Source organism: Podarcis erhardii (assembly GCF_964252035.2).
Source record: "Podarcis erhardii genome assembly, chromosome: 13".
Lineage (NCBI taxonomy): Eukaryota > Metazoa > Chordata > Lepidosauria > Squamata > Lacertidae > Podarcis > Podarcis erhardii.
In genome coordinates, this window is record NC_138502.1 from 4,133,789 (window position 1) to 4,160,833 (window position 27,045).

At 49.4% G+C, this 27,045-nt stretch overlaps 2 protein-coding genes across 6 annotated transcripts in view; one reads left to right on the plus strand and one right to left on the minus strand.

Moving 5' to 3' along the window:
* Nucleotides 1-27,045, plus strand: part of GUCY2D (guanylate cyclase 2D, retinal) — a 129,264-nt gene that overhangs the window by 17,488 nt on the left and 84,731 nt on the right. The window lies entirely within an intron of this gene.
* TRAPPC1 (trafficking protein particle complex subunit 1) lies at nucleotides 13,999-27,041 on the minus strand. Of its 5 annotated transcripts, none has more exons than XM_081835848.1 (6): nucleotides 25,928-26,047; nucleotides 23,618-23,716; nucleotides 18,774-18,844; nucleotides 17,845-17,983; nucleotides 15,247-15,384; nucleotides 13,999-14,647 (listed from the first exon to the last, which is right to left on the minus strand). In XM_081835848.1, the coding sequence occupies exons 1-5, from the start codon at nucleotides 26,012-26,014 to the stop codon at nucleotides 15,256-15,258; spliced, it is 525 nt and encodes a 174-aa protein (XP_081691974.1). In that variant the 5' UTR covers nucleotides 26,015-26,047; the 3' UTR covers nucleotides 13,999-14,647; nucleotides 15,247-15,255. The 5 variants fall into 5 exon arrangements, with proteins under 5 accessions (XP_081691974.1, XP_081691973.1, XP_081691975.1 ...); XM_081835847.1 differs by having other exon boundaries at nucleotides 13,999-14,794; XM_081835849.1 differs by lacking the exon at nucleotides 25,928-26,047 and adding an exon at nucleotides 26,941-27,041 and having other exon boundaries at nucleotides 13,999-15,384.

Consider the following 27,045-nt stretch of genomic DNA (forward strand, 5'->3'; position numbering starts at 1 on the left):
ATCCAGACACATGCTGCCTTCAGAACCTAGCCATCGTGGCCAGTGGCCACTGAAAGCCTCCTCATCCAAGAATGTGTCTGTGGAGGTCAGGTGGGGATTACCATGAGGAATTATGAAATACAGAGCAAGCCATTGTGTCCGCGATGAAAGCATCGCGTTGACTGGGGTTTGATTCATTGACAATAATTTCTGCTCAAATCCCACAAGCCTCTCCGTCTCTGCCCATTTTCTCTACTGTTCATTTTCTCCGTCTGACAGGTACGTATAAGCATTCTGAAACACAGACTGGTTGCTTCACCAGGCATCCTGAGCCATAAAGATAGTAGGTAACTTTGATGTAGTTTAATCTTTAGATAGATCTTAAGGGCCAGCAAGAGAGTTCACAAGGAGATGGTAAATACTGCCATCCTTACTCTCCTGTTTACTCCTGTTTATGATCTCCAGGGTTTTCCTAAAAGCATTCCTCCTTGCTTCCTATTTTATTTACTCTGTGTTTTTTTTAAATAGATTTTATTAGAGTTTTAAAGGTTACAAAAGGAAAAATAGAAAAAGTTAAACAAACAGAACACAAAAACAAACAAAAAAAGAAAGAAAAAACACACAAATCCAACCTTTACGTAACTTTCTTTTCTTTGCTTATTTCCTTGACCTCCTCACACCTCCCTTTTTTGTATTCTAGTTCGATTAGATATTTCAGCAAATCCTTTCCATCCTTGTTATTATCCTAAAAAAAATATCTTGATATACTATATTTTTACATTCTCCTCTTTCACTAATTACCAATCCATTTTTACTTAATCCTTTATAACGTTTCTGCTGAAACCACATAGCTTCATTCCAACATCCTTCTAACATTCCTTAATTTTACAATGTTTCTGTAGATCAACTTTAAATTTCTTCCAATCTTCTTCCACCGACTCTTCTCCCTGGTCTCGGATTCTGCCAGTCATTTCCGCCAGTTCCATATAGTCCACCATATAGTTTGAGAAAACACAGCTTAAGAACTACCGCCCCATATCGCTACTTAATGTGGATTATAAAATTTTTGCTAAAAAAATATTTACTCTGAACTACATGTGCATGCTCAAGTAGTAGAAGAAGAAGAGTTTGGATTTGATATCCCGCCTTTCACTCCCTTTAAGGAGTCTCAAAGCGGCTCACATTCTCCTTTTCCCTTCCTCCCCCACAACAAACACTCTGTGAGGTGAGTGGGGCTGAGAGACTTCAGAGAAGTGTGACTGGCCCAAGGTCACCCAGCAGCTGCAGGTGGAGGAGCGGGGAATCGAACCTGGTTCCCCAGATTATGAGTCCACCGCTCTTAACCACTACACCACACTGGCTGGTGTAGGAAATAGTTTCTTTGTAGCTAAAAGAATTTCTTCTGATCTGACTTTGTCCCACACGGGGTTCTTTGAAATGCTCAGAGGAAATCTGATTGGTTCTTACGAAGACTGTGTAAAAAGTTCTTTTGTGAATAAAACGACCTGGGCCAAGGGGTGGACGGAATGATTATTACTGGCACTGGTCAAGTCTCGTGTGTATTCTATTAATCAGGGTCCAATCCTTCCTCTGCTTTGGGAACGCTACATGTGTCCAACCCTTTTTATAGCCACCCACGTTGGTGGCTGCTTACTGCATCTTGTGGCAGTGAGTTCCACAGTTTAACTATCTGCTGTGTGGGTTTTAATCACCTGGTTTTAATTCCCACCATTCAGCTTGCTTGGATGACCCCACCACGTTCTAACCCTGAAAGGAGGAAAAACTCTCTATCTGCTTTCTCTGCACAATGCTAAATTTTAACACATCTGTATCCCTGTCCCTCTTTAGCCCGCTGGGTTTCTAAACTCAAAAGCTTCCACGGCCGTAACCTTTCCTGATAGGGGAGCTGATCCAGCCCTTTTGATTTGTTTTGGTCGCCCTTTTCTGCAACTTTCCTGGCGCTACAATATCCTTTTTGAAGCGTGGCCACCAGCTCTGAAACCGTACACGGTGTTCCAAGTGTGATGGCACCACAGACTTCTGTAAAGGAACTGTAAGATTGGCAGTTTTATTTTTGATCGCTTTTTAAATCACCCTTAGCATAGAATCCAGCTTTTCCACAGCTGCCACACACGGGGGCTCTGCACACATTATTGCTGACTTCAGCAATAATGATGGTTTTTGAAGCTGAGCACACAACATTAGCCACGATCCATATCTATCCTGTAGTTTCTTGAGATATAATGCTGTTTGATGCATTTCCCCGCTAACTGGCTCCTGCACGATTTGAAAATGCAAGCCATGTTTACGCTGAGGTGTGTACACTAGGAACAGCACACTCTCAGATGCCAGGTTCGTTGGAGTTCAGCACAGGGAGACAAATCAGGTGATCTGCATTGGTGAATGCACCCCGACCCACTCTCTGGTGTGTAAAAAGGTAAAGGGACCCCTGACCATTAGGTCCAGTCATGACCGACTCTGGGGTTGCGGCGCTCATCTCGCTTCATTGGCTGAGGGAGCCGGCGTACAGCTTCCGGGTCATGTGGCCAGCATGGCTAAGCCGCTTCTGGCAAACCAGAGCAGCGCACGGAAACGCCGTTTACCTTCCCGCTGGAGTGGTACCTATTTATCCACTTGCACTTTGACGTGCTTTCGAACTGCTAGGGCAGGGACTAAGCAACGGGAGCTCACCCTGTCGCAGGGATTCAAACCGCTGACCTTTTGATCGGCAAGTCCTAGGCTCTGTGGTTTAACCCACAGTGCCACCCATGTCCCACCTCTGGTGTGTACAGCAATGCAAAAACCAAAACCCAAAAAACAGTTTGAAATGCAATCGGGGGGAGGGGGCAGAAGGGCAGATGACCACCAATGTGTACATAGCCCTGGTCAATGCTTCAACTGAATTATCAATCGCGACAGTTGAACAGTGTGATGCCGCAGCAAAAAAATGCTAATGCAGTTCTAGGTTGCATCAACAGAAGTATAGTGTCCAGACCAGGGGTCCCCAAACTAAGGCCCGCAGGCTGGATAAGGCCAGAGGGACTCGTTTATCCAGCCCGCGGCGACCCCCGCTGCCGCCACCCGCTCTTACCAGCACTGCGCTGCGCGGCTGCCCACTTCCGGGTTGGAGGAGCACCGGAAATAGCTTGTGCGCATGCGCAAGCATTATTTCTGGTGCACATCCGGGTCAGAGGAGGCCTGTGCACATGCGCACAAGCTATTTCCAGTGCTCCTCCGACCCAGAAGTGCGCCGGAAATAGCGTGTGCGCACGTGTATGGGCACGCGCTCCCCTGCCCTCTGGCCCGCTGCACAATCGGCGCTGGAGACACTGGCGCGAGGCACAGTAAGTTTGCTGACCCCTGGTCCAGACCAAAGGAAGTAATGGTACTGCTCTATTCTGCCTTGGTCGGACCCCAAGGATATTGACAAGCTGCAACATCTGCAGAGGAGGGTGACCAAGATGATCAAAGGTCTGGAAACTATTCCAAGTTGCATCACTTTTCCCAAAGACCAAGGATCAAAGATTCAGAAGTCTCCAGACCAGGCCGTGACTTAGGGTTTGGCACGACTCTGATGAATCTCAGATTTCACCAGGCTCATTCTTCGCACTCAACTCCCGCAAGAAAGGTAATTTGTGAAAGCACAGAGAGGAATGGCAGACAAAATTAATGGACTATGCAGAATTGGATAAGATGACAGGAAGGATTTGAAACCTGCGGGACCAGAGATTCGCAGACAATTGGAAGAAATATACGAACTATTTGAAGAGCAACTGCAATCAACAAATTACGCTAGTAGGTCTACAAGAAGTTTTGTAAGAAGGAATATATGAAACAATGCAAAGAAGATAAAAGAGACGTTGGTTATGATATTTAAATGTAATAGTGAAAGTAAGAAATGTAAATTGAGTGGAAAAGATTGGAAAATTTTCAGATGTGATTGATGGAAGTAAAAAAAAAGTGTGTAAGATGTAAAGTGAGTTTAATAATTGTTGAAAATGTTATGTTAAAAAACTAACAAAAATATATATTTTTAAAAAATTGTGAAAGCACAATGTTTGCTAAAGTAGTTTCCCCTCCCTCCCCAAATACTGAAAGCTAGGTACTTGCTAAATCAATCAATCAATCAATCAATCAATCAATCAATCAATCAATCAATCTGCATGTCTCTGAAGTATATTCCAAGTGAGAAGGATGAAGTTTTCTAAAACCATTTGCCTCCGATGCTCAATAATAAATCCAGAAAGTTAGAAAAAATAAAAATGCAGCACAGCTTTAACTTCCGCCTGCTGCCTGGCATTCAGATTTGGGGGGTGGGGGAAGGGCTTCTGGATTAAACAGCCGGTTACCACCGTAGCCCACAAGAATACATCATCACCATCAATTTACCCTCCTGACCTTCTTCTGAAGATGCTGAACAGACCAAGCTCCTTAAATCTCTTGCCCAGAAAGGGTCACTCCTTATTCCACCCTGTCCCAACCCCCGCCACACACAAAGCAGCCTTCTAAAAACGGACAGTGTTGAGAAGTCAAGCTGGAGAACGCCACTCAGAAGCGGCTTCTGGTGGGCTCAGGAAGGCTCCCTTGACGTGGAGATGGCAAATCAAAGCGTGGCATCGGTGCTGCCAGGCTTCAGGAAGCACTTCAAGGCGGCCTCTGGATATCCAAGAGCCGACATCCTCCTCTCTCCTCACCAGGGGAGAGGAATGGTGTCAAGGAGGAGACCCAGATGCCCTGGGCAGGAGGCGCTAGGCAGGTCTGCTGCATGCTTAGGGAAAACACTTTGTGGTATAGAATTGGGCATCAGTCCGTGCAGACCATACCAAGCCAAATGGATTCGTGGTCCATCTGTATAAAGGCAGCTTCCTTAGCTATGATTCCTGCAATGAAGTGGGTTATTATTGTTGCTGGCATCCACCTGTCTTGAGAGACAATGAACTGCAGCTCTGGGGGTGAAGTCAAACCTCTGCATTAGCAGTCCTGCGCCAAGAACTAACAGTAGCAGCAGAGAAAACATGCTCCCCTCTTTATTTACAACTTTCTTGGGCACATGAAACTAACCATAATTACCTTGAATTTCTGCTTAACTCTCAAGAAAGAAGGGTGTTTTCGCTTGCCAGGTTTAATTCAAATCCATCCAAAGGCCTGGAAACGATGCCTTATGAGGAACGGCTAAGGGAGCTGGGCATGTTTAGCCTGGAGAAGAGGAGGTTAAGGGGTGATATGATAGCCATGTTCAAATATATAAAAGGATGTCACATAGAGGAGGGAGAAAGGTTGTTTTCTGCTGCTCCAGAGAAGCGGACACGGAGCAATGGATCCAAACTACAAGAAAGAAGATTCCACCTAAACATTAGGAAGAACTTCCTGACAGTAAGAGCTGTTCGACAGTGGAATTTGCTGCCAAGGATTGTGGTGGAGTCTCCTTCTTTGGAGGTCTTTAAGCAGAGGCTTGACAACCATATGTCAGGAGTGCTCTGATGGTGTTTCCTGCTTGGCAGGGGGTTGGACTCGATGGCCCTTGGGGTCTCTTCCAACTCTAGGATTCTATGATCCTTTGGGGAAGGTTCTCAGGCATGTGAAGACCACCTGGTGGAAACCCTTACACATATGGTTCTTAATTGTAAACTATATGCTGATCTCCGCCAGCAATTTCTAGATCAACTCTGTATCCCCAAATGGAAACCAGAGTCAGAGGCCATACATTTCCTATTACTGGGGAATGATCAGGAGCTCAGCAAGTTAGTGGCTAAATATCTCTATTTGGTTTTTTGTTGTTGGAATACGCTGCAGACGTCTGATCTCCCTGGAGACCAAGAGATGTGACGATAGACTGCTCTGCCTCCTTTCTTTTAGCAAATGTTTTGTGCCACTGGGGAAGTGGTAATTCTGTATTGATTTGTTTTGGATGTTTGTATGTGATGCCAATAAAAGGTTTGATGATTATTAGTACAGTGGTACCTCGGGTTAAGTACTTAATTCGTTCCAGAGGTCCGTTCTTAACCTGAAACTGTTCTTAACCTGAAGCACCACTTTAGCTAATGGGGCCTCCTGCTGCTGTTGCGCCGCCAGAGCACGATTTCTGTTCTCATCCTGAAGCTAAGTTCTTAACTCAAGGTACTATTTCTAGGTTAGCAGAGTCTGTAACCTGAAGCGTATATATCCGGAAGCGTATGTAACCCAAGGTACCACTGTAGTTCTGAAGTGACCTCCTTGGGCATCAGTCTGGGTGGTGTATCTGGAGGTCCTGGGCTGCCCGGACAAGACCCCCATCTCAACCTCGATGATGGGGTCCAAAGCAAAGCAAAGCAAAGCAAAGCAAGACGTTTGGCACCAGCTAGGCTGCCGGAGTTGCTGGAAGGAGGTGTACAAAGGCACCATCCAACTGCCTTAGGGACTCCAGATTTGTGTAGGTTTTACTCCTGAGCCGTTTCTTCTCCTGAAGGCAAGGCAGCGGGGTTAAGGATCAGAGTTTTCCTTCTCCAATATGGGCTCCCTTTTCCAGGTGGATGAGCCCCATCTGCCCCTCACTTCCCTCTACAGCAGGGGTCAGCAAATTTTTTCAGCAAGGGGGCCGGTCCACTGTCCCTCAGACCTTGTGGGGGGCCGGACTATATTTTAGGGGGGGGGAATGAATGAATTCCTATGCCCCACTAATAACCGAGAGATGGATTTTAAAGAAAAGGACACATTCTGCTCATGTAAAAACACCAGGCAGGCCCCACAAATAACCCAGAGATGCATTTTAAAGAAAAGGACACATTCTACTCATGTAAAAACACGCTGATTCCTGGACCGTCTGCGGGCCGGATTTAGAAGGCGATTGGGCCGTATCTGGCCCCCAGGCCTTAGTTTGCCATGCTCCACAGCATGCGCAGAAACCACCTTCTTAACCACTGGACTCACTTCTGTTCTCGTCTGCTCCATCTGTCAAAGCCTGCCTTCACATGCAGAGAAAGTCCCTAACTCCCTGAGGGTTTGAGACTCATTGGCTTCTCTCACCTGGTTTAGCTGGCCGGTCGAAGCCGTTTCCCAGTGTGTGGCCGCAGTCGCACGCTGACAGCTTCTAGGAGCCACAGGTGAGAGTTGAGTGCAGATGGGGACCAGAGGTGGACAAGCTACCCCAGGAGGAGGACATGTTCCCCACCAGAGGTTCTACCCTTCTTCTAACAACCCTAATGCCCTATTATTATTATTATTATTATTATTATTATTATTATTATTATTATTATTATGTATTTATTTTGAATACCACCCTCCATCCACAGATCTCAGGGCCAACTCGACGACCCATTTGTTTTTTTGTTTTTTTTAATAATATTTATTAGATTTTCCAATAAGAACATACAAATACAAAACAACTACAATGAAAACAAACACAAACAAAAAATAACAAGTATAATTTCAAAACTTATTTTCTCAACCTTATTTCCCCGACTTCCTCATACCTCACCATTTTGTATTCTAATTTCATTATTCCATCAGCAAGTCCATTCCCTTATTTCCCAAAAGTTTTTTACTAATTCCATTTCTTTTCTTACTCTAATATCTCTGAAAACCAATATTTTTAAATCCATGTCAATCTAACATTCTTTAATCTTGTAATATTTATTAAAATAGTCCTTAAATTTCTTCCAATCTTCTTCCACTGTCTCTTTCTCCTGGTCTCGGATTCTGCCCGTCATCTCTGCGAGTCCCATGTAGTCTGTCACTCGACGACCCATTTGGGTCCCTCCAATTCTACGATTAAGGAACAGCAACATTCCCTTGGAAACATCTCCCCGTTTTCCATGAGCACATTCACAGGGGGGAAAAAACTTTCCTTGAGGACTAGGAACTTGTTTTGCAAGGACTAAAAGCAACACTGCCACCATCGCCCTGATACATGCTGGGGCTCAGGATGGCTGTGCATGAAAGGCACGAGGCACCCACCTGAGCCTGTGACTAGCTTGCCCCCCCCCAAGTGCCACATACCTGTACACCATGCCGGTGCGTGTGCTCTCCAGCTCCTCAGCACTGATTCCGGCCTCCAGAAGGTAGCTCTCAAGCCGCCGCCTCTCCATCAAGCACCTGGCCGCCTCCAGCACCTGGGCGGGGGTCAGGGGCTGCCCCTCTCGCCCCATCTGGCCTCCCTGGCTGGCTTGGCTCCGCCGCCGGACGCTCTCCCCCCGTGCCCCTTTGGTCTTCTTGGGCAGCCCGTAGAGTTCGTCCACGCTGAACTTGCCCCCACCCCCGGGCCCCCGGCCCGCGGGCGCCGGGCCTCCCCGCGAAGAGCTGGCGAACATGATGCCTGGAGGGGCTTCTGCCGGGGTCGGGGGAGGCCTGGCTGAGATCCCTGCGGCACCTGCCACAGCAGAGCCGAGGACAGCGGCTTAGCCGGAGCCACGGTGCTTAATGCCCGGAGATTCCCTTCTCACTCCCTTCCCTTCCTCCCAACGGGGGAGGGAACATGTGGGGGATTTGCTGGCCTGGCAGCTGGTGAAGCATGGCCTCTGACACCCCCCTCGCTACCCTCCCCTTTCCCTTGCCCTATGCCCCTAAATCGCCATATCCTATCCCAACAGCCCATCGCCCTGTTTGGGACGGTCTCGTTTGACGCTCTTAATTCCTTCCTCGTAGATTTGATTCCCCACCGGTTGAATTTGCAGCGGGAAATCTCTCTCACGCTTCTGGCACGCCAAAGGAGAGCAGGAGCCCTGGTGGCAGCCACACTCCTGGCGTGTCGTCCTTGATGGGACACCTCCTTCCCTCTTTCTTTTCAGGACACTCCTGTTTGTGGACACCCAGGTGAGAAAGGCCACCTAACCACTGGTCAAGGGTGCCCAAGGCCCAGGAAAGCAACAGGAGGGGTCACTTTGCCTTGGGATGCGTTATTGGAAGCTGGAATCTCCCTGCTGGTCAAGGAATCACAGCAAGGCTGAAAGCACGGCACAAAATTCGTCGGAAGGGAATCCAGGCACAACCTTGAAGCCCACCTTTGATCCTTCTCCTGTGCTAAGTGCATCGCAGGTGCCAGATTTTGTCAACGCAGGAGAGCAAGTCGGATGATAAATCCAATTTAGGCTTTATGTTCACATTACGAAATGGTTTAAAAAGAAAACCGGCTTAAGCCGCCCGTCTTTGAAACTGGCATCTGGAGAGGGAACTACCTTATTTTCTGGAAGAGAAACTACGTGCAGGAGTCAGAGCTACAAAGCAAGAATACAGTGGTACCTTGGGTTAAGTACTTAATTCATTCCGGAGGTCCGTTCTTAACCTGAAACTGTTCTTAACCTGAGGTACCGCTTTAGCTAATAGGGCCTCCTGCTGCTGCCGCGCCGCCGGAGGACGATTTCTGTTCTCATCCTGAAGCAAAGTTCTTAACCTGAGGTAATATTTCTGGGTTGGCCGAGTCTGTAACCTGAAGCGTATGTAACCTGAAGCGTATGTAACCCAGGGTACCACTGTATTACTAATTACCTGCCCTTCGCTGTAAAGGAAGGCTTTCAACATTAAAACGTGGTATGAAAAAGTTTAAAACAACTTGCAAAAAGGAAGTTGGTCTTAAAGCCATGGACGTCAAATGTCAAAAGCCGGGGGAAAGAGTTTCATAGAAACATAGAGTTGAAGACTGGGAAGGGACCCAGTGTCTTCAGCACTTGCCAGAAGCTGTATGATGGTGCCAGATACACCTCTGTTTTACAGCTTATGAGTCACCACAGAGAAGGCCCTCTCCTGGGCTACCCCCCCCCCCCGAGCCTATGTGGGCAGGTAAAGGTAAAGGGACCCCTGGCCATTAGGTCCAGTTGTGACTGACTCTGGGGTTGCGGCGCTCATCTCGCTTTACTGGCGGAGGGAGCCGGCGTACAGCTTCCGGGTCATGTGGCCAGCAGGACTAAGCCACTTCTGGCGAACCAGAGCAGCGCACGGAAATGTCGTTTACCTTCCCGCCGGAGCAGTACCTATTTATCCACTTGCACTTTGATGTGCTTTCAAACTGCTAGGTTGGCAGGAGCAGGGACCGAGCAACGGGAGCTCACCCTGTCGCGGGGATTCAAACCACCGACCTTCTGACTGGCAAGTCCTAGGCTCTGTGGTTTAACCCACAGCGCCACCCGCGTCCCTGAGGAACTACCAAAAGGGTCCACTCTGCTTAACTCAGCACCCAAGTAGGTCTGTAGGAAGGAGGCAGTCTTTCAGATATTTGGGGCCTGAGTTGTTTAGGGTTTTAAACTCTCCAGCACCTTCCACTCCGTCTGGAAATGAACTGGCCACCGGTGGAGCTGTTTTAAAACAAGGGTTATATGAGACCTACAGGGAAACCCCCACCAGTAATCTGGCTGCTGCATTTTGGAGCGACTGGAGTTTCCGTGTCACAGCCCCATGCAGAGGGGGAACTGCTAGGCTCCAGTCTGGAAGTTACCAGAGCATGGAGTACAGTGGCTAAGTCATCTCTGCCCCAAAGGGGCTGTAGCTGGTGAACCAGTCAGAGCTGGGGAAAAGCCACTGAGGAGCCTCCACTAGGGATGGGAAAGAGGTTAGGTAGATTTGCCTGTCAACGCAAACTGAATAATTTGCACTTTCTGAAATGATACGTGAATCAAATTCCCAAACCTGCACGTCTCCGAATTTTGCAATGCAATTTATCCTGCCTAGCAGTGTGTACAAAAATGCATATGGCAAGGAGAGCATGCACATGAAATGCATATGAAAACATGCAATGATGCATTATGTTAAAGAAAAAATAAATAGAAGGGGAAATACGGCTTTTAATATGCACATACAGTGGTACCTCAGGTTAAGTACTTAATTCGTTCCAGAGGTCTGTACTTAACCTGAAACTGTTCTTAACCTGAAGCACCACTTTAGCTAATGGGGCCTCCTGCTGCTGCTGCCACGCCGCCAGAGCACAATTTCTGTTCTCATCCTGAAGCAAAGTTCTTAACCTGAAGCACTATTTCTGGGTTAGCGGAGTATGTAACCTGAAGTGTCTGTAACCTGAGGCGTCTGTAACCTGAGGTACCACTGTATTAGGGAAAACTGCACACAAAAATGTGTGTTATTAGGAGAGATTCATACCACTAAAATGCTGATTTTTAAAATAAAAAGAATTACAAACAGATGGGGAAAATGAGAGAAACTGAAATTGACAGTTTCGCCCACCTGCCAGGTCCTCACTGTGCCCTCAAAGGCAGCAGTTAGAAGCTACAGCTGCACACAGTTCCAAGAGTTAAACCCCAGCTGGGCCAAGTGTTGGCAGGGCCCACGGACGCCGTTCCCATTCGGGGCTTTGAAGGAATTAAACTCGAGAACTGTGCAAAATTCAAAGCTTCTCAGCACACCCAAAGCACTCTGCCGCTGGCCTAAGACCACCTGGTCAGCTCACTGGGATTAGCGGGAAGCTAATGGGTATGTGTGTCAGGCGGGTGGGGAGATAAAAAGAGAGCAAATCTGCGAGTGGCGTGTGGCAGGGAGGGCCCAGGAGGAGGAAGGGCCGACGAGTGGAGTCCTCCTGCTGAAGAAATGTTGCCAAACCCCAGCGGAATGTGGAAATCCAGATTCACCCCTGCATTTATCCTCCTTAAGATAACAGCCCACTTAGTCCAGCTTTCTGATCTCACAGCAGCCAACCAAATGCCCAAGTCGGAAGCCCACAGGAAGGTACCAAGCGCAAGAGCCCTCTCTCCTCCTGTAAAGGTAAAGGACCTAATGGTTGGGGTCCCTTTACCTTTACAGAAAGGATGATTTCCTCCTTCCTAGGGATGTTGGGGAAATTTTGACGAATACAGAAACGGGAGTGGAAATTCGCTGATTCGCCCCCACGTCCCAGACGGAAACCAATGCAGTCTGCAAACAATATGCTGTCATGCACTGAAGTGAATGGGGTGGAATACTCTGATGACAACGTTCACCACACAATTGTGTGAATTACCTAAATTACATGATTTTGCAACAGTGAGACACGTTAATGCAGTTTTGGGGCAGAAGGTGAACGGCTGCAGAAATGCAACGGACATGGAAACCGATGCCTTTTGTAAACCTTGCTACATCCTCCCCTGCGGCATCTTTCAAAAGACCCCCAACCCCAACTGCAAAACCTCAACTACAACTTCTAAACCGAGACAACACGTGGAGGTTATCTGAATAAATCCTTCGCAAAGGGCTGTGGGCATCTCTTTGAAAATGGCAGGGTGAGTCAAAGAACCTGTCCAGGAAACCAGACATTCAATGGCAGCAGAACGTTCTGCCAAGAGAGAGACTTGAGACAGCCTTCCTTTTGCCTTCACAACACAGTACCTTAAAGATATTTTTGACAGCAACTCCCATCAGCACTGCCGTATTCTGCTGGGGATTATGGGAGTTGTAACCCAAAATATCTCAAGGGTACCAAGTTGGGGAAGGGTGGTGAAAGACGTATTATTACATTTAAAAATAAAATAAAATACTGTGATTATCTGAACAGGCACCACCAGTTTTCTATGCTCAGGCCACTGAGGATAAATGGGAGCCGCTGGCGATAACCCAGGGGGCACTGCTGAGATCCTGAGTTGTTACCTTTATAAACTAGAATCAAACCAGGGGCATCCTGATGGTTGGAGAGTCATCAATCATGCTTGCTACTCCTGTCTTGGGGCATGCAACGTGGTGAGCAGGATCCGGGTGGCGTAGTCTTCTGGGCTCTGAAAGCAGGGAGATTTAAGACTTCACTTAAAGCAGGACTTCCATTGTGACTTCCAGGTTTTATTTTAGGCAGGCTCATTTGAAAAAGGTAGATGGGGTCGGCTGTTCCAGGAGATGGCAGTCTCAGGAGGAGGGGGAAAACTTGGGCCCTATAGAATACAGGGCTGAATCCAGCCAGCAGTTTTCGATTCTCAGACATGCCGCTCCCCTCTCCTCACTACCTGCTTGTCCTTGTTGTCCTGAGGGATTAAGCGAAGATAATCCCCGCCAGACAGTAAAGCCCAGCACGGACGATGGGCGCTTTGCTCTGCCTTTTAGCAGCAGGAGATACCTGGCAGCTGACCTGCCCTTGTTTCTTTGCTGAGACACTTCCGACATTCACGGGTCCTGGGTGCGAGCTGGGACAGCAGGGGACACCCATAACCGTCTGCATGTGCACAGCAAATGTGCACAATCCTGGTCCCCATAGGACACCTTTGTGATTTAAGTGCCTGTACTAGATTCAAGGGACACAGGTGGCGCTGTGGGTTAAACCACAGAGCCTAGGGCTTGCTGATCAGGTCAGCGGTTCGAATCCCCGCGACGGGGTGAGCTCCCGTTGCTCGGTCCCTGCTCCTGCCCACCTAGCAGTTTGAAAGCATGCCAAAAAGTCCAAGTAGATAAATAGGTACCACTCCGGCGGGAAGGTAAACGGCGTTTCCGTGCGCTGCTCTGGTTCGCCAGAAGCGGCTTAGTCCTGCTGGCCACATGACCCGGAAGCTGTACGCCGGCTCCCTCGGCCAGTAAAGCGAGATGAGTGCCGCAACCCCAGAGTCGGTCACGACTGGACCTAACGGTCAGGGGTCCCTTTACCTTTACTAGATTCAAGAGGCATCTTGTTTTGGCAACCTTTGTAAGCTGCTTTGAAAAGCATGGTGTAAGTATTCTAAAGAAATATAAATAAGCCTCCTCTTTGGGAGGGAGGGCACCAGGGCACGAGAGAGGTTATCATAAGAAGAGACCGCTGGATCAGGCCACTGGACCACCTAGCCCACTGTCATGGGTTATGCTCCTGAATGCCAGCTGCAGGGTGCCACAGGAGGGGCGAGGGCTCTTGCTTGTGGTTTTCCCACTGACATCTGTGTGGCTGGACTAGATGGGCCACTGGTCTGATCCAGCAGCTTCTTCTTATGTCATGCTTCAAAAATGTCATTTCGCCAGCCCTTGAATGCAAGTCCAAGCCATCCACCACGTGACCTTGAGGGGCATTTAATTGGATGCATCTCCAGGCTAAGGTTTTATACCATTTAACGGACCGAGATCACCAGCACGGCAATATGAAACCTTTCAGAGCATGCAAAATTGATCATGACAAGAGAGAACAAGAGACATAATTTTTTAAATCAGCTCGCATTTAAAGAAGCGGGAAACAAGCTTGAATCACACACAGAACTCCCAGAGTTTAAAACGCTCAGAATGAACAACAGCGAATAAGGGAAGGGTGCAACTGGCCGTGGCCTTTCAAGGGGGGTGGGGGGTGGGTGAAGCAAGACGGTGGTTAACCCAGGCACTTAATTTCTGGCCTGGAGGTGTATCTGCCGATGCTTTCGCTTTGTTTCCCTTCTCTGAACATCGAAGCCCGAGGAGGTAAAAAGCCCCGTGTGACGCAAGAACTTGAGACCAACGATTTAACGAGCCGGTTAGTCCAATTTGAAGAAGAGCTGCTGCCTCGCTGGCCTTCGGCATCTCGTCTGCAGGGCGACCAAGAAGCTGAGACTCTCATCTTGACATAGAGGTATTTGTGGAGGTGGCCCAGCAGCCATTGCAAACATAACACAGTCTGGGGGGCAATGGCAACCGAGTTAGCCAGCAAAGCCCAGAGAGTCCTAGGGAGGGCCGAGGGTGATCAAAGCAACTTCTGATCTTAAAGGTGGCATTTTGTTTAATTCACGAAAGGTGAACCCAGCAAAAAAAAAAAAAAAAATACAGTACAGCTCTCTTCTCGACCTGTGATGCTCGTCGACCTTTCCTGGTGGCGGAAAGTTGGATTGCTGGCCCGTCTTTTCGCGAGATGCATTTGGGAACGACGTGCCGCTGCATCTTCCGCTGCGTCCAAGCAGCACTCCCCCTAGCCCCGGGGCACTTGATGTCATGCCCAGGCTGGGAGAGCACTGGCCTGGAAAAGCAGGAGAAGAGACTGGCTATAAATAGGAGCTTGGGGGGCGGAGGGGGAAGAAAGGGATGAGGCAAAGCTCTATAAATAGAAAGGAAGAGGCCTGGGCTGGCAAAGGACTGTGTGTCACGGTCAGGGGGGGAAGGAAGAGGGGCTCTTGGGGTCCCAACTAGGGGGGAATACGCAATGGGACAAAAGATGAAGCCGCGGGTCAAGGGGCGGTGGAGGGAACGGAGGAAAGCACTGCGGAGAAAGCCGCTGTCTGAAAGGTATCCAAGCTCAGAGTTCTGGTTTGGGCCACAAGTCTGTTATGGTTGAAGTGCAGGGAATGACGGTTGTTCTGATGCTGGCACACCCAGCAGAAAAAGTGCCAAGCTCGCTGCCAGACACTACTCCAGGTGCATCGTGGGAACTGTAGTATTTACAGCATGGAACGGGAAAAGGCAAACACCCACCCGCACCACTTAGCCTGCCCGAGCTGAGAAGAAGGGCAGCCCACGGATGAAGCCGTCCAGCTTGCTCCGAAAGAGCTCGCTCTGGATGTTTTCGTTCAAGCTGCACAGAGGGTTTTTGACCACATACTCCACGTAGATCTAGGGAGGAGATGGAAGAAGCTGAGTGAGAGGAGAATCACGAGGTCAGTGAGATGAGAATACCCCCCCTCCCCTCCGGACCCCAAATGAAACAGCTTCAGGGAAATGAAAAGCAAACATTGGGAGACCTGCCGCTCCAAAAAAGATTTCTATTTTGACTAACCCCAGTGACTGATGTTTTGTTCTTACTTTGGGATCATTCACACTTCTCTCAGGACAGCAGCAGATACCCTAAGAGTACCGCTCTCCCTGCTGCCAACACAGAAGTGGGAAATTAAGGACTCCTGTCTGTTTCGGCATGTTGGCAACCACTGAGTCAAAGCAACTGCTGGAGTGAAGTGCAGCTGCACAAGGAATGGGGCAAATGCACTGGAGGAGAGGAATGAAAGGCCCAGACGAAGCAGGAGCCTGGGGTCCTTTCTGAAAGGCTGCACCCCTAAACCCTAATTTGGGGGTCTTCCAACATCAGGTAACCGCTTTTTAACAAAAAATATACAGAACTTTGGCCTGACCAGTTGATCTGTTTCACCTGCTGCTACCATTGTCTCTCATTTTTTACTCAGTTTACCCATAAAATATAAAAAGTACACCAACAGAAAAAAATCAGTATAGTGGTACCTCGGGTTAAGTACTTAATTCATTCTGGAGATCCGTTCTTAACCTGAAACTGTTCTTAACCTGAAGCACCACTTTCGCTAATGGGGTCTCCTGCTGCCACCGCGCCACCGGAGCATGATTTCTGTTCTCATCCTGAAGCAAAGTTCTTAACCTGAAGCACTATTTCTGGGTGAGCGGAGTCTGTAACCTGAAGCGTATGTAACCTGAGGTACCACTGTACTGGAGAAAAATAATAAAATTTAAATACTGCATTCATAATCACTATACTGTCATATCTTGGAAGTCGAACAGAATCCATTCCAGAAGTCTGTTCGAATTCCAAAATGTTCAGAAACCAAAGCGCAGCTTCTGATTGACAGCAGGAAGCTCCTGCAGGCAATCGGAAGCTGCGGAAGCCCCAGCAGACATTCGGCTTTCAAAAGAACGTTCAAAAACCGGAACACTCACTTCCGGGTTTCAATCATTCGGTAGCCGATTTGTTTGGGAGTCAAGGCATTTGAGATCCAAGGTATGACTGTACATAAGCCTCTGCCCCACGCCACCAACTCTGATAACATGCCCATAATTAACAGAAATTACTCATGGTTAACTTCTTGCGCTATTAACCAATGGCCTGAAAACAAAACAAAACCTTAGCTCAGCCTTCCCCAGCCTGGCGCCCTCCAGGCAGTTTGAACTGGGGGGTGGGGGTGGGAGTTGTAGCCCCAAATCAGACCCTCTTTAGAAGTCAGAGGCATATCCCTCTCCCCGCTAATAACCTCACCGTACACAATAATCAGCCTTTCCCAACCTGGGTCCTCAGACATTCTTGGACTAGAATCATAGAATCACAGAGTTGGAAGAGACCACAAGGGCCATCGAGTCCAACCCCCTGCCAAGCAGGAAACACCATCAGAGCACTCCTGACATATGGTTGTCAAGCCTCTGCTTAAAGACCTCCAAAGAAGGAGACTCCACCACACTCCTTGGCAGCAAATTCCACTGTCGAACAGCTCTTACTGTCAGGAAGTTCTTCCTAATGTTTAGGTGGAATCTTCTTTCTTGTAGTTTGGATCCATTGCTCCGTGTCCGCTTCTCTGGAGCAGCAGAAAACAACCTTTCTCCCTCCTCTATGTGACATCCTTTTCTATATTTGAACATGGCTATCATATCACCCCTTAACCTCCTCTTCTCCAGGCTAAACATGCCCAGCTCCCTTAGCCGTTCCTCATAAGGCATCGTTTCCAGGCCTTTGACCATTTTGGTTGCCCTCCTCTGGACACGTTCCAGTTTGTCAGTGTCCTTCTTGAACTGTGGTGCCCAGAACTGGACACAGTACTCCAGGTGAGGTCTGACCAGAGCAGAATACAGTGGCACTATTACTTCCCTTGATACCCATCATACCTGGCCATGCTGGCTAGGAATTATGGGAGTTGTAGTCCAACAGCATCTAGAGACCCAAGGTTGAGGACGGCTGCTGTAGGACACACCCTCCAGGTGGCCTCCAGCTGTTGCGGGACTCCCAGCCTCCATCAGCCCCAACCAGCGCAACCAAGAGTCAGTGAAAGTGATGGTGGGCATTGCAGGACAACATCTGGAAGGTGCCAGATTGGAGGCGGCTGGGGGAATAACCCCTCTAGGACCTGTGCCTGCTATTCTGCCTTTGCTTATGCGGACACAGCTTTGGTGCTTACGCAGAACCATTTAGCAAATGAGCGGCGGCGGCAGCAGGTGCCATGTGAGTACGCCTCTTCCTTCACTGCAGAGTCGTTTGGAGGGCACCTGTACACAGGAGAGCCACCCTAGGGATTATCATGGGATGGGGGGCAGGGGAGGAGGCGGCACCCCCCGCTTCCGACTCACATAGCTGTAGATCTGATGCAGGACATCTCGGATGTTGCCCACCCCTAAGTCTGTGTTCATCACCACCTTGAGTCCCGTGGGCGTCTCATAGTAGTGCAGCTTGTACTTGCTGGTCTGGAAGGAGAGGAAGCCATCTTTCCTGCGATGCAAGGAATTAAGGAGAACTGGAGGAAGGAGACGTCAGACAAAGGCTGCTGGCTAAGCCCCCTCCCTCCCAAACAAGTTTTACTCCTTAAGTACCGTATTTTTCGCCCTATAGGACGCACCGGACCATAGGAGGGGGAGAACGGGGGGGGGGGATGTTTCTTGTTCTCCCCCAATAAAACAAGGTGCGTTCTGTGCATTCAAGCTGCATTCACCCGAAGCCTCCCGTTGGGTTCCCGCCGGGCTCCGGAGGCTTTGGGTTCCTTTCGACCTGCTCTTTGGGGCTGGCGGGGGGAAGCACTGCTTTCCCCCACCGCCAGCCTCCAAACCAGGTTGGGGAGCAGCGCAGAGGCGGTGCGCCACCTTCCCGCTGCCCCCTGAGCTTGTGGGGCTGGCGGTGGGGAGAAGCGTTGCAGCCTTCCCCCCACCTTCGTACAGCCTTCGTAGCCTCTGCACAGCAGCGGGGTGAAGGCACCCCGCTGCCCTGCGGAGGCTTTGTGCAGCTAACCCCAAGCTAGAATAGTGAGATGGAGCACTGCACAGCACTCCGTCTCCCTGTTCTGGCTTTGGGCTTAGCCGCGCAGCCTGCATTCGCTCTATAGGACGCACACACATTTCCCCTTAATTTTTAGAGCGGAAAAAGTGCGTCCTATAGAGCAAAAAATACGGTAGATAATGCTGCTTCCCCCACTCCACGTGAATGAAAAAGCGTTCAGTCAGGCTCCCTCTGCCAAAAAACCACAAGAGTCATACTTTTGAGGCTGTTGTTTAAGCAGAAAGGATACATGTCCACAGGGCTCATCTTGCTAACGAAGGAGCGGATGGAGAAGAGCATGCCATACATCAGCTTGAACTCCTGCAGGGAGGGAGGGAGAGAGAGAGGGGAAAAAAAATGAATGTGTTCACAGGGAGAATAGGGTGAGATTCCATGGCAAGGATGAAAAACTCAGTCATGCTCATTTGCTCTGCTCTGGCGCCACCCTGTGGCTAACCGTACAAGGACATCCATGGCACAGAAACCACAGACAAAGCCAACGGGGCCCTGAAGAGATAATCAATGCAACTGATAGACACTAGGGTATGATATGTTACAGCAACAGTAGTGCCTAGGAAAGTTAACCCATAACATGTGCAAAGCAGACTTGCACCATAGCCAAAAATAACTCACTAAAAAACCCCAAAATACTCTTTCTGAAGCTGAATCTAAGAATATACAGTGGTACCTTGGGTTAAGCACTTAATTCGTTCCCGAGGTCTGTACTTAACCTGAAACTATTCTTAACCTGAAGCACCACTTTAGCTAATGGAGCCTCCTGCTGCTGCCGTGCCGCCGGAGCACCTGAAGCGTATGTAACCCGAGGTACCACTGTACTGTAGAGATGATTGCTTCACAAAAACCAACTTTACTAGGAGGAATTTCTAATGGTTGGTGTGGCGTTTGCCTCCTAGATGGGTCATAAGGAAAGGGTTAAAATGAGTGTGATGTGATTGGCCAGTGAGAATGCAAGGGGGGGAGTAAAAGTTAGAGTGGGAGTTTTTGAAAGTCAGTTGAGGTTTGGGAGTTGAGAGTTGAGGTTTGGGAGTTGGAGACGTAAGAGGGAGGTTTAGGTGTGGGTTGGTAGAGTTGTATTGTGAGAGAGTGAGAGGAATTGTTAGGTTGAGTCAGATAGATAGTTGGAATAATCACTTTGGAGTTGTTAGGAACTAAGATTAAGAAACTGACAAGAGAGAAATAAACTGAAACCATACGCTTGTTCCTGCATTTAAAAATAAACTTGATTATTTGTTAATGTTAACAACTGTCTGGACTCCGTGTGTCCCCATGAGAAGCAGGGTGGTGGCAGCGAAGAAAGCAATCACAGTGTGCCAAAGAAGGATAGAATTTTTTTTATGTATGCTACAACAGCAGCAAGGATACTTATTGCAAAATATTGGAAGACACAAGATCTACCCACTCTGGGAAGAATGGCAGATGAAGATGATGGACTATATGGGACTGGCAGAAATCACCGGCAGAATCCGAGACCAGGGAAAAGAGTCGGCGGAAGAAGACTGGAAGAAATTTAAAGACTACTTACAGAAATATTGTAAAATTAATGAATGTTAGAACGATGTTGGACAGAAATTAAGTGGTTTCCAGCTGTAATGCTTAAGAGATATGAAAAAAAAAGATTTAGAAAGAAGTAAAAATTAATGGTGAGGATTTGCTGAACTAACAATTTGAATTGGAATACAAGAAAGGGAGGTATGAGGAGGTCTGGAAAATAAGTTAAAAGAAAATAAGTAATGGAAATTCTATGTGTTTTTAATTATTTTTGTATTTTTGTAATTTTTTCTTTTTTATTTCACATTGTATTATTTTTTGAAAACTTTAATAAATATTCTATATATAAAAAAGCAATCACAGTGGTAGCACAGGGTCAATAGATCGTCAAACGTCCGGGGGCCCTGTGTGATCGCCACAGTTGGCTACTGAATGTAACCCCCTGTCCTCTTGAGCGCCTCTTCAAGAAACAAGACGTCTTATCCGATGTGAATCACCCAAAGTCACATAACCAGCAGAACTTCCCCATATGGAGCTTGCTGTTCTCCTGGAAGCTTCAACATTGGAATCAATTCCCCAAATTAGAAAGTGGCGGCTGCTAAAGGCTGTTAAACTCGTAGTATCATTCAAGCTCGGAAGCTTTTGAACTTTTCTTTTTACCCACACCCTTCCCTCTCCCTGCCCCATGCATGCAAACAGCACCACCATTTCGTGTTTCCCCAGACAGAGCTTGTGCTTTGCATCCCGGATTAGGACAGGAGATGGAAGTGTGATGTTGCTGCACAATCCCCTTCCATGGAAGACTTACGCTTTACACTTCAGAGTCTCTGACATGCCTGCCACGCTCATGGTGCTAAATGTATCTTAGAACAGGCTTGCAAAGTTGCATAAAAGGAAAACGTCCTCACATTTCCCCCTTCTCTGCTGAATGTGTATTGTCATTCTGTGGCACAAGAAAGCCACTTCCGGCCTGCCCAGGAGGTGGGGTTGCGGGCTTCACGCCCCCCCCCCACGTGAGCGGGGGCTGGTTTCAGCCCCCGCGAGAGCAGGGGAATTCCGGGCGCGTCGCCCACCCAGCCAGCCAATCGGGTGGCTGGGGGGCGTGGCCTGCCCTATTTAGGGCCGGCGCAGCCAGGGCTCACCCTCTTTTGCCGGCTCGCCCCCACGTTTTCCCACCCTCCCTCCCTTTAGGTAGGTTTCTGACTTTGCTATGGACTTCGGTCTGTCGCCGCAAGGGGCATGGTAGGAATTTTTCCCAATTGGCAATTTACAGCCATTTGGTTTTTTGCCTACCTTGTAGCAACTCGTCACAACTCCGCGGCAGTGGCGGTTAGGCATTGGTAAGAAGGGGTTAAGAGGATGTGTGTGGGGGGAGGAACGCCATCACCTCCCCCCAGTGAACGTGGTCCGATAAAGGACTCCGGGGGGGCGTGGCCCTGTCCGAAGCCTATGGAGGTGTGGGCCAAAGGCACGCCCCAGAGCGGTGACCGAGGGGAGCTCCTAGTTGACGTGCCACAGCAGGAGACTCCCCCTCTATGGTGTTAACCCTTCCCGTGTCTCCAGCAAATGGGCTGGAGCCGGATAGTCGATAGGACCAATGCCTCTCATTCCTGAATTCAATAAAGTTGTGGCCTAATTCGCCCATTTAACCTTAAATTATGGTGTCTTGTGTCTTTATTTATCCTTGGTGGGGGGCGGGAACTCGCCACGCAATGATTCCCCTTTGTTTGCTTACCTGGGGCAGAAGTTCCACCAAGGCAAAACAGCACCTACCCCCAGCACTCTGCTCTCCTCCGAACAATGAAAAGGGCACTGTAACACTATTTCAACTGTGTATCCTGATCAGGGGCAAAGCACATGGGCATAGGAACGGCCTCGGACTTGACTGAGCTGCATGGATCCAGGATATAAGGCAGCTTTCTATTATTTTTCCAGCTAGGGGAGAGATCGCTGCAGTCATACCTTGGATCTCAAATGCCTTGGCTCCCGAACAAATCTCCTCCCGAACAATCAAAACCCAGAAGCGAGTGTTCCGTTTTTCAAATTATTTTTGGAAGCCGAACATCCGGCACGGACTGGAGCTTCCTGCAGCCAATCAGAAGCCACGCTTTAGTTTCCGAATGTTTTGGAAGTCAAACGGACTTCCGGAATGGATTCCGTTCGACTTCCAAGATACGTCTGTACTTACTCCTGCTTTCGCTCTTCAATGGCAGGAGGAAGGCAGCCAGCACAAAGCTGTTCCTATCCCTGGCTTGAAGAAGCAATGGAAAGTTAAAGTGGGTTTGCTGCTGGTGGTTTTAAATGTCCAGAAAAGGTAGGATATCACTGCACAGCTGCTGATTACCGTATTTTTCGCCCTATAGGACACACTTTTCCCCCTCCAAAAATGAAGGGGAAATGTGTGTGCGTCCTATGGGGCGAATGCAGGCTTTCGCTGAAGCCTGGAGAGCGAGAGGGGTTGGTGCGCACCGACCCCTCTCGCTCTCCAGGCTTCAGGAAGCTATCCGCAAGCCTTGGGAGCTCCGCAGGAATTCTCATCGGGTTCCCCAGGCTTGCAGATAGCAGCCTGCATCCCAAAGCCTGGGGCGCGCTGCACAGTGCGCCCCGGGCTCCGTGCAGATATCGGGCAGCCCCACAAGCTTGGGGGACAGCGGGGAGGCGGAGCGCCGCCATCCCGCTATTCCCCGACCTGGTTTGGAGGCTGGCGGTGGGGAGAAGCAAGCCCTCAGAACAGGCTGCTATCCGCAAGCCGTGGGAGAGCTGCACGACATCGCGCAGCTCTCCCATCTCTTGCGGAGAGCTGCCTGCACCCAGAAGCCTGGGGGGCGCTGAGCTCTTCCTATAGTTATAAGAAAAAAATTGCTCCCTTTCCCTTATGGGGTATTCCGGAGCCCGTATAGAGTCCTTAAGTGGGTTCCCTGTTGGTAGGAGAAAAAAACAGAGGCCAACCAGAGTATATTGAGAAGCAAAGTGGCCAGTAAGCCTGATCTTTATTCAAGGAACTGTTGCAACAGGGTCCCCACTCACCACATGCAGGAGGGAGGAGAACCCTGAACAATGGTGTGCAAGCCCTTGTATAGACTATTGAAATTGCCCACCCTGTAGCCCAAGACCACCCAAAACATCATGCACACATCACAGAAGGAGGCGGTCTACAGCAGAAACCTTGCCTGCCAGGATACCTGATAATGGTCACTGACCTCATTACCTAAACAGACTGGTTATTCTTTTATAATGGTTAATACTTCAGTTCCTGAACCCAGGTCACTGGCTCACCCTATTCATACACAAATACACCCTTAAGACATGATTTGCAAGCAAAAAAACTTTCCCCGTTTGCCTCCCTTACTGCAGAGGAATATTTGAGGCCATTGGGAGAGTCAAAATGGCTTCAGGATTGCTCTCTGATACTATTTCAGACATATTGTATATTTAGATATGTGTGCATTTATGAATATTTACTCTATATTTGAGACCTTAAAATTCTTATAACACTATGTCCTTAGCAGGCTTAAGCCTTGGCATCCTTAGGCATTCTTAGCAGGCTTAAACCTTGGCATCCATATCTCAAGCCTAAAGTCTCACCTCGTCTTTAGAGATGCCAGCTTGCTTCTTCCGGTTCCATTCACTGTAGTGCAGGCAGATTCCATTGCGATCGAATATGTACAAATTATGCACAGTCATCTGCAAGGAAAGTGAGGAATCCATCATGCACACCTGACATGGATACAGAGATCCCACCTATCACCAGGTCCAATTGCTTGTGGAGGCATTTAGTGGGGTCAGGAAAGGTGTCCCCCCCCAGAAGGCATCCCACCCCCCATCCATGACTTCCTTTTGGGGCACCAAAAAAGAGCTGTGGCTCTTGGCAGGAGTGGTGCCAGCGATGTTGGCTTCCCAGAAAATTTCCTGTGCAACTTAGGGTTAGTTGCACAGGCTAATGTGTGTGTGTAGACAAAAACTGTTTGCCCCAGAAAATTTTCTGATGCCCTGGAGAGTGATCTGTGAATGCTTATTTTTCTTGTATTTAGTAAACATTTGAATCAGCCACGTCTTACCTAATATTTACTTGCAACTGGCACCCATTCACCATTACTAACAAACCTATGAAAACAATTGGGGGGGGGGGTACAAGCAGTGGCGTAGCGTGGGGGGTGCAGGGGGGCCGGCCGCACCGGGCGCAACATCTGGGGGGGGCGCTCGCCGCCTCCGGAGTCGCCGAAGAGCCTCGGGCGCAGGCTGTAGCAGAGCCCCATGTATCGCGGAAACGATGAGCTGTGCGCGCGTCCGGGCTGAAGGCGTCCGGCAGGCAGCGGCTCTCAGCGCTTGCCGCTTTCCCTGCGCATCAAAGCCACGGAGGGCGCGCCAGGCAGCCCCTCCTCACAGCCCCGCCGCCGCCGCTGCAGCTGCTGGGCCATGTTGCATTTTCCTTGCCTCTCTGCCCTCCTCCTCCTCCGGGCAAGCGGCGTCGTTTGGGCGGCAGCGCCAGCGGCAACTCGCCTCAGATCACCTGACACGGACCCGCTGCCGCCGCCGTGGCTACCTTACCGTAAATACCCCAGCGCAGGCATCAGCAAGAAGAAGCTGGCAGCGGCGGCAGGTTAGGGGCGCAAATTACTTGCCTTGCCCTGGGTGCTGACAACCCACGCTACGCCGCTGGGTACAAGGAAGTAGTGGGGGGGGGGTCCAGCCCACATCTTTGGGTTGCTGCCTGGGCAGAGGTAGGTTGGCAGGCTTGAGAAAGTCCCCTCCACTGCCCTAGTGAAGCTGGGCTTGCTGGCATGAGCCACCTGATAGACTCTGGCAACACTTGCCTGGTGGTGGCCGCGGCTTTCCCCTCAGAAAGGTGTGTCATTTTAGGGGGTGAAACTTGATTTTTTGCAGATTTCTTCAGTGAGGGAGTGTTAAAAAGATGCTTTTGGGTGTGAGGCATTTGAACCAGCTATTATTTTTGTGAGTGGACAACATTGATCTTGGTAAGTCTATGTTTGATGAAGAAGCACATAAACTGCTTTCAGAAAACATTAATTTCAATTTTCCCTTCTGAAAATGTTAGGCAGTGCTAAACGATAACAATAACAATATAAGTGCTTGGCAATCATTTTGAATGATTTCTATGCAGCTTTACACACTTTTTACTTACCCAGCAAAACTAAATTGTATCACTTTAACCAAAATCTCTTTTGAATTCCCAAGTCATGTTACATCTGTTTAGCACCCCTCACTTTTGGAATTCGAAAGTGGGCAAATTATTATTATTATTTTTTTATAAGCTATTTATTAAGGTTTTCAAAAATACATTGCAAAACAAAAAGAAAACAAAATACAGAAATAAAAAACAATTTAAAAATCACATAGAGTTTCCATTTGCTTATTTTCTTTTAACCTATTTTCCAGACCTCCTGGTACCTCCCTTTCTTGTATTCCAATTCGGATTTTTTCTTCAGCAAATCCTCACCATTAGTTCTTCTACCTATTTCAGAACCTTATTTTCCATTATCTCTGAAGCATTACAGCTGAAAACCCCTCAGTTTCTACCCAACATCATTCTAACATTCCTTGATTTTACAATATTTCTGCAAATAGTCTTTAAACTTCTCCCCATCTTCTGAAAGGGGGCAAATTAAACGCGGCCTACTCCCCTCAACGCTCACTGGGGGGGCGGGCGGGCGGGCGGGCAGCGGGCACATTCCCCTCAGGCAGTGAGGCCGAGGACCAGGAGTCGCAGCCCAGCCAGCCCAGCCAGCTCTGCCCCCCCCCCCCCCCGTCTCCCCCACCAGCGCGGGGCTGCTTCTGCCCTTTGGTGGGGAAGGTCCGGGTGGTCGCGCTCCCCGTATTGAAGACCCTCCGGGGCCTCCAGCACCCTGCCCCCTGCCCTCAGTACCGGAGTCTCACCTTCGTCTCTATGGCAACCCCCTCCCTGCCCGGCAGCTTCCGAATCCTCTTATACTTCCGGGAGGAGAGAGAGCGCGGTAAGGGCATGCGCGAGCGCTGATTGGTCGGCCGCTCGGCGCGTGCTCATGTCGCCACGCTTCCGCCCGCCCTCATCTCGATCGGCGGCTCGCGCACGCGCATTCTCTCTTTCCCCCCCCCTTCCCGGCGCGCTCTTGCCCTCAAGCAAAATGGCGGCGGCGACGGCCTCCCCGCCCTCCCTGCCAAGGTGGTTGCCAGGAGTTGCGTTGGCCTAAGCCAAATGAAAACCAAGCGCTGGTTGGTTTGGGTTTTGTATTTTTTTGTGTGCGTGCTATTTTTGAGGGCGGGCGGCGCGGCCTAGGAGTGAGCGAGCGCGGGACGGAAGGGGCGCGAAGGCGTTTAAAACGGCGGGAAAAAACCGGGGGTGAGAGAATTAGGATTTACCTCAACGTTTTTGGGGGGAGGGGAGCGCAGTGTGGGCGGGGCCTGTGGCAGGTGCGAGGCGAGGGGCAGGTGTGGGCGGGGCCATAGGATTGTGGGTGGAGCTCCAGGGGGATTTGGGGGTGGGAATTGTAGGAGGGGGCCTGCCATTAAAATTGAGGTGGGGGCGCTTAAAGGGGAAGGGACAGGTGTGATGTGGGGGGAGGCATGCTTGGGGTTGTTTTCAGTTTTCAGAAAGTGAGTGTGGAGCTTTAAGGGGCAAGAAGAGGGATCCCTCTAGGGCCGGAGTGGGGGGCTGGCAGAGCAGGACCCTCCGGATGTTGCTGGACTACAGATCCCATTGCCCCTGGGCGCTGGCTGTGGCTGATGGGACTTATAGTCCAGCAGTATGTGGGTGCGGGTGGCCCACCCAGGTTCCCTGGATCAATAGAGCTTTAACCAAGTAGGAAATGTGCCCACCAGGAAGTGGGGACTAATGCCACCATACAGGGCAAAGGCTAGCAGTGGTGCAGGGCAGGGCTTTTCTTCAGCTGGGATCCGACCCCTGATGCCACCTGTGTTCTTCCTGTTGTCCTGCTGTAAGCTCATTTCTGTGCCCCTCACGGGTATCGTTTTCTTTTCAGGGCACCAACTGGGAAGCACCACCATCTCAGTCTCTC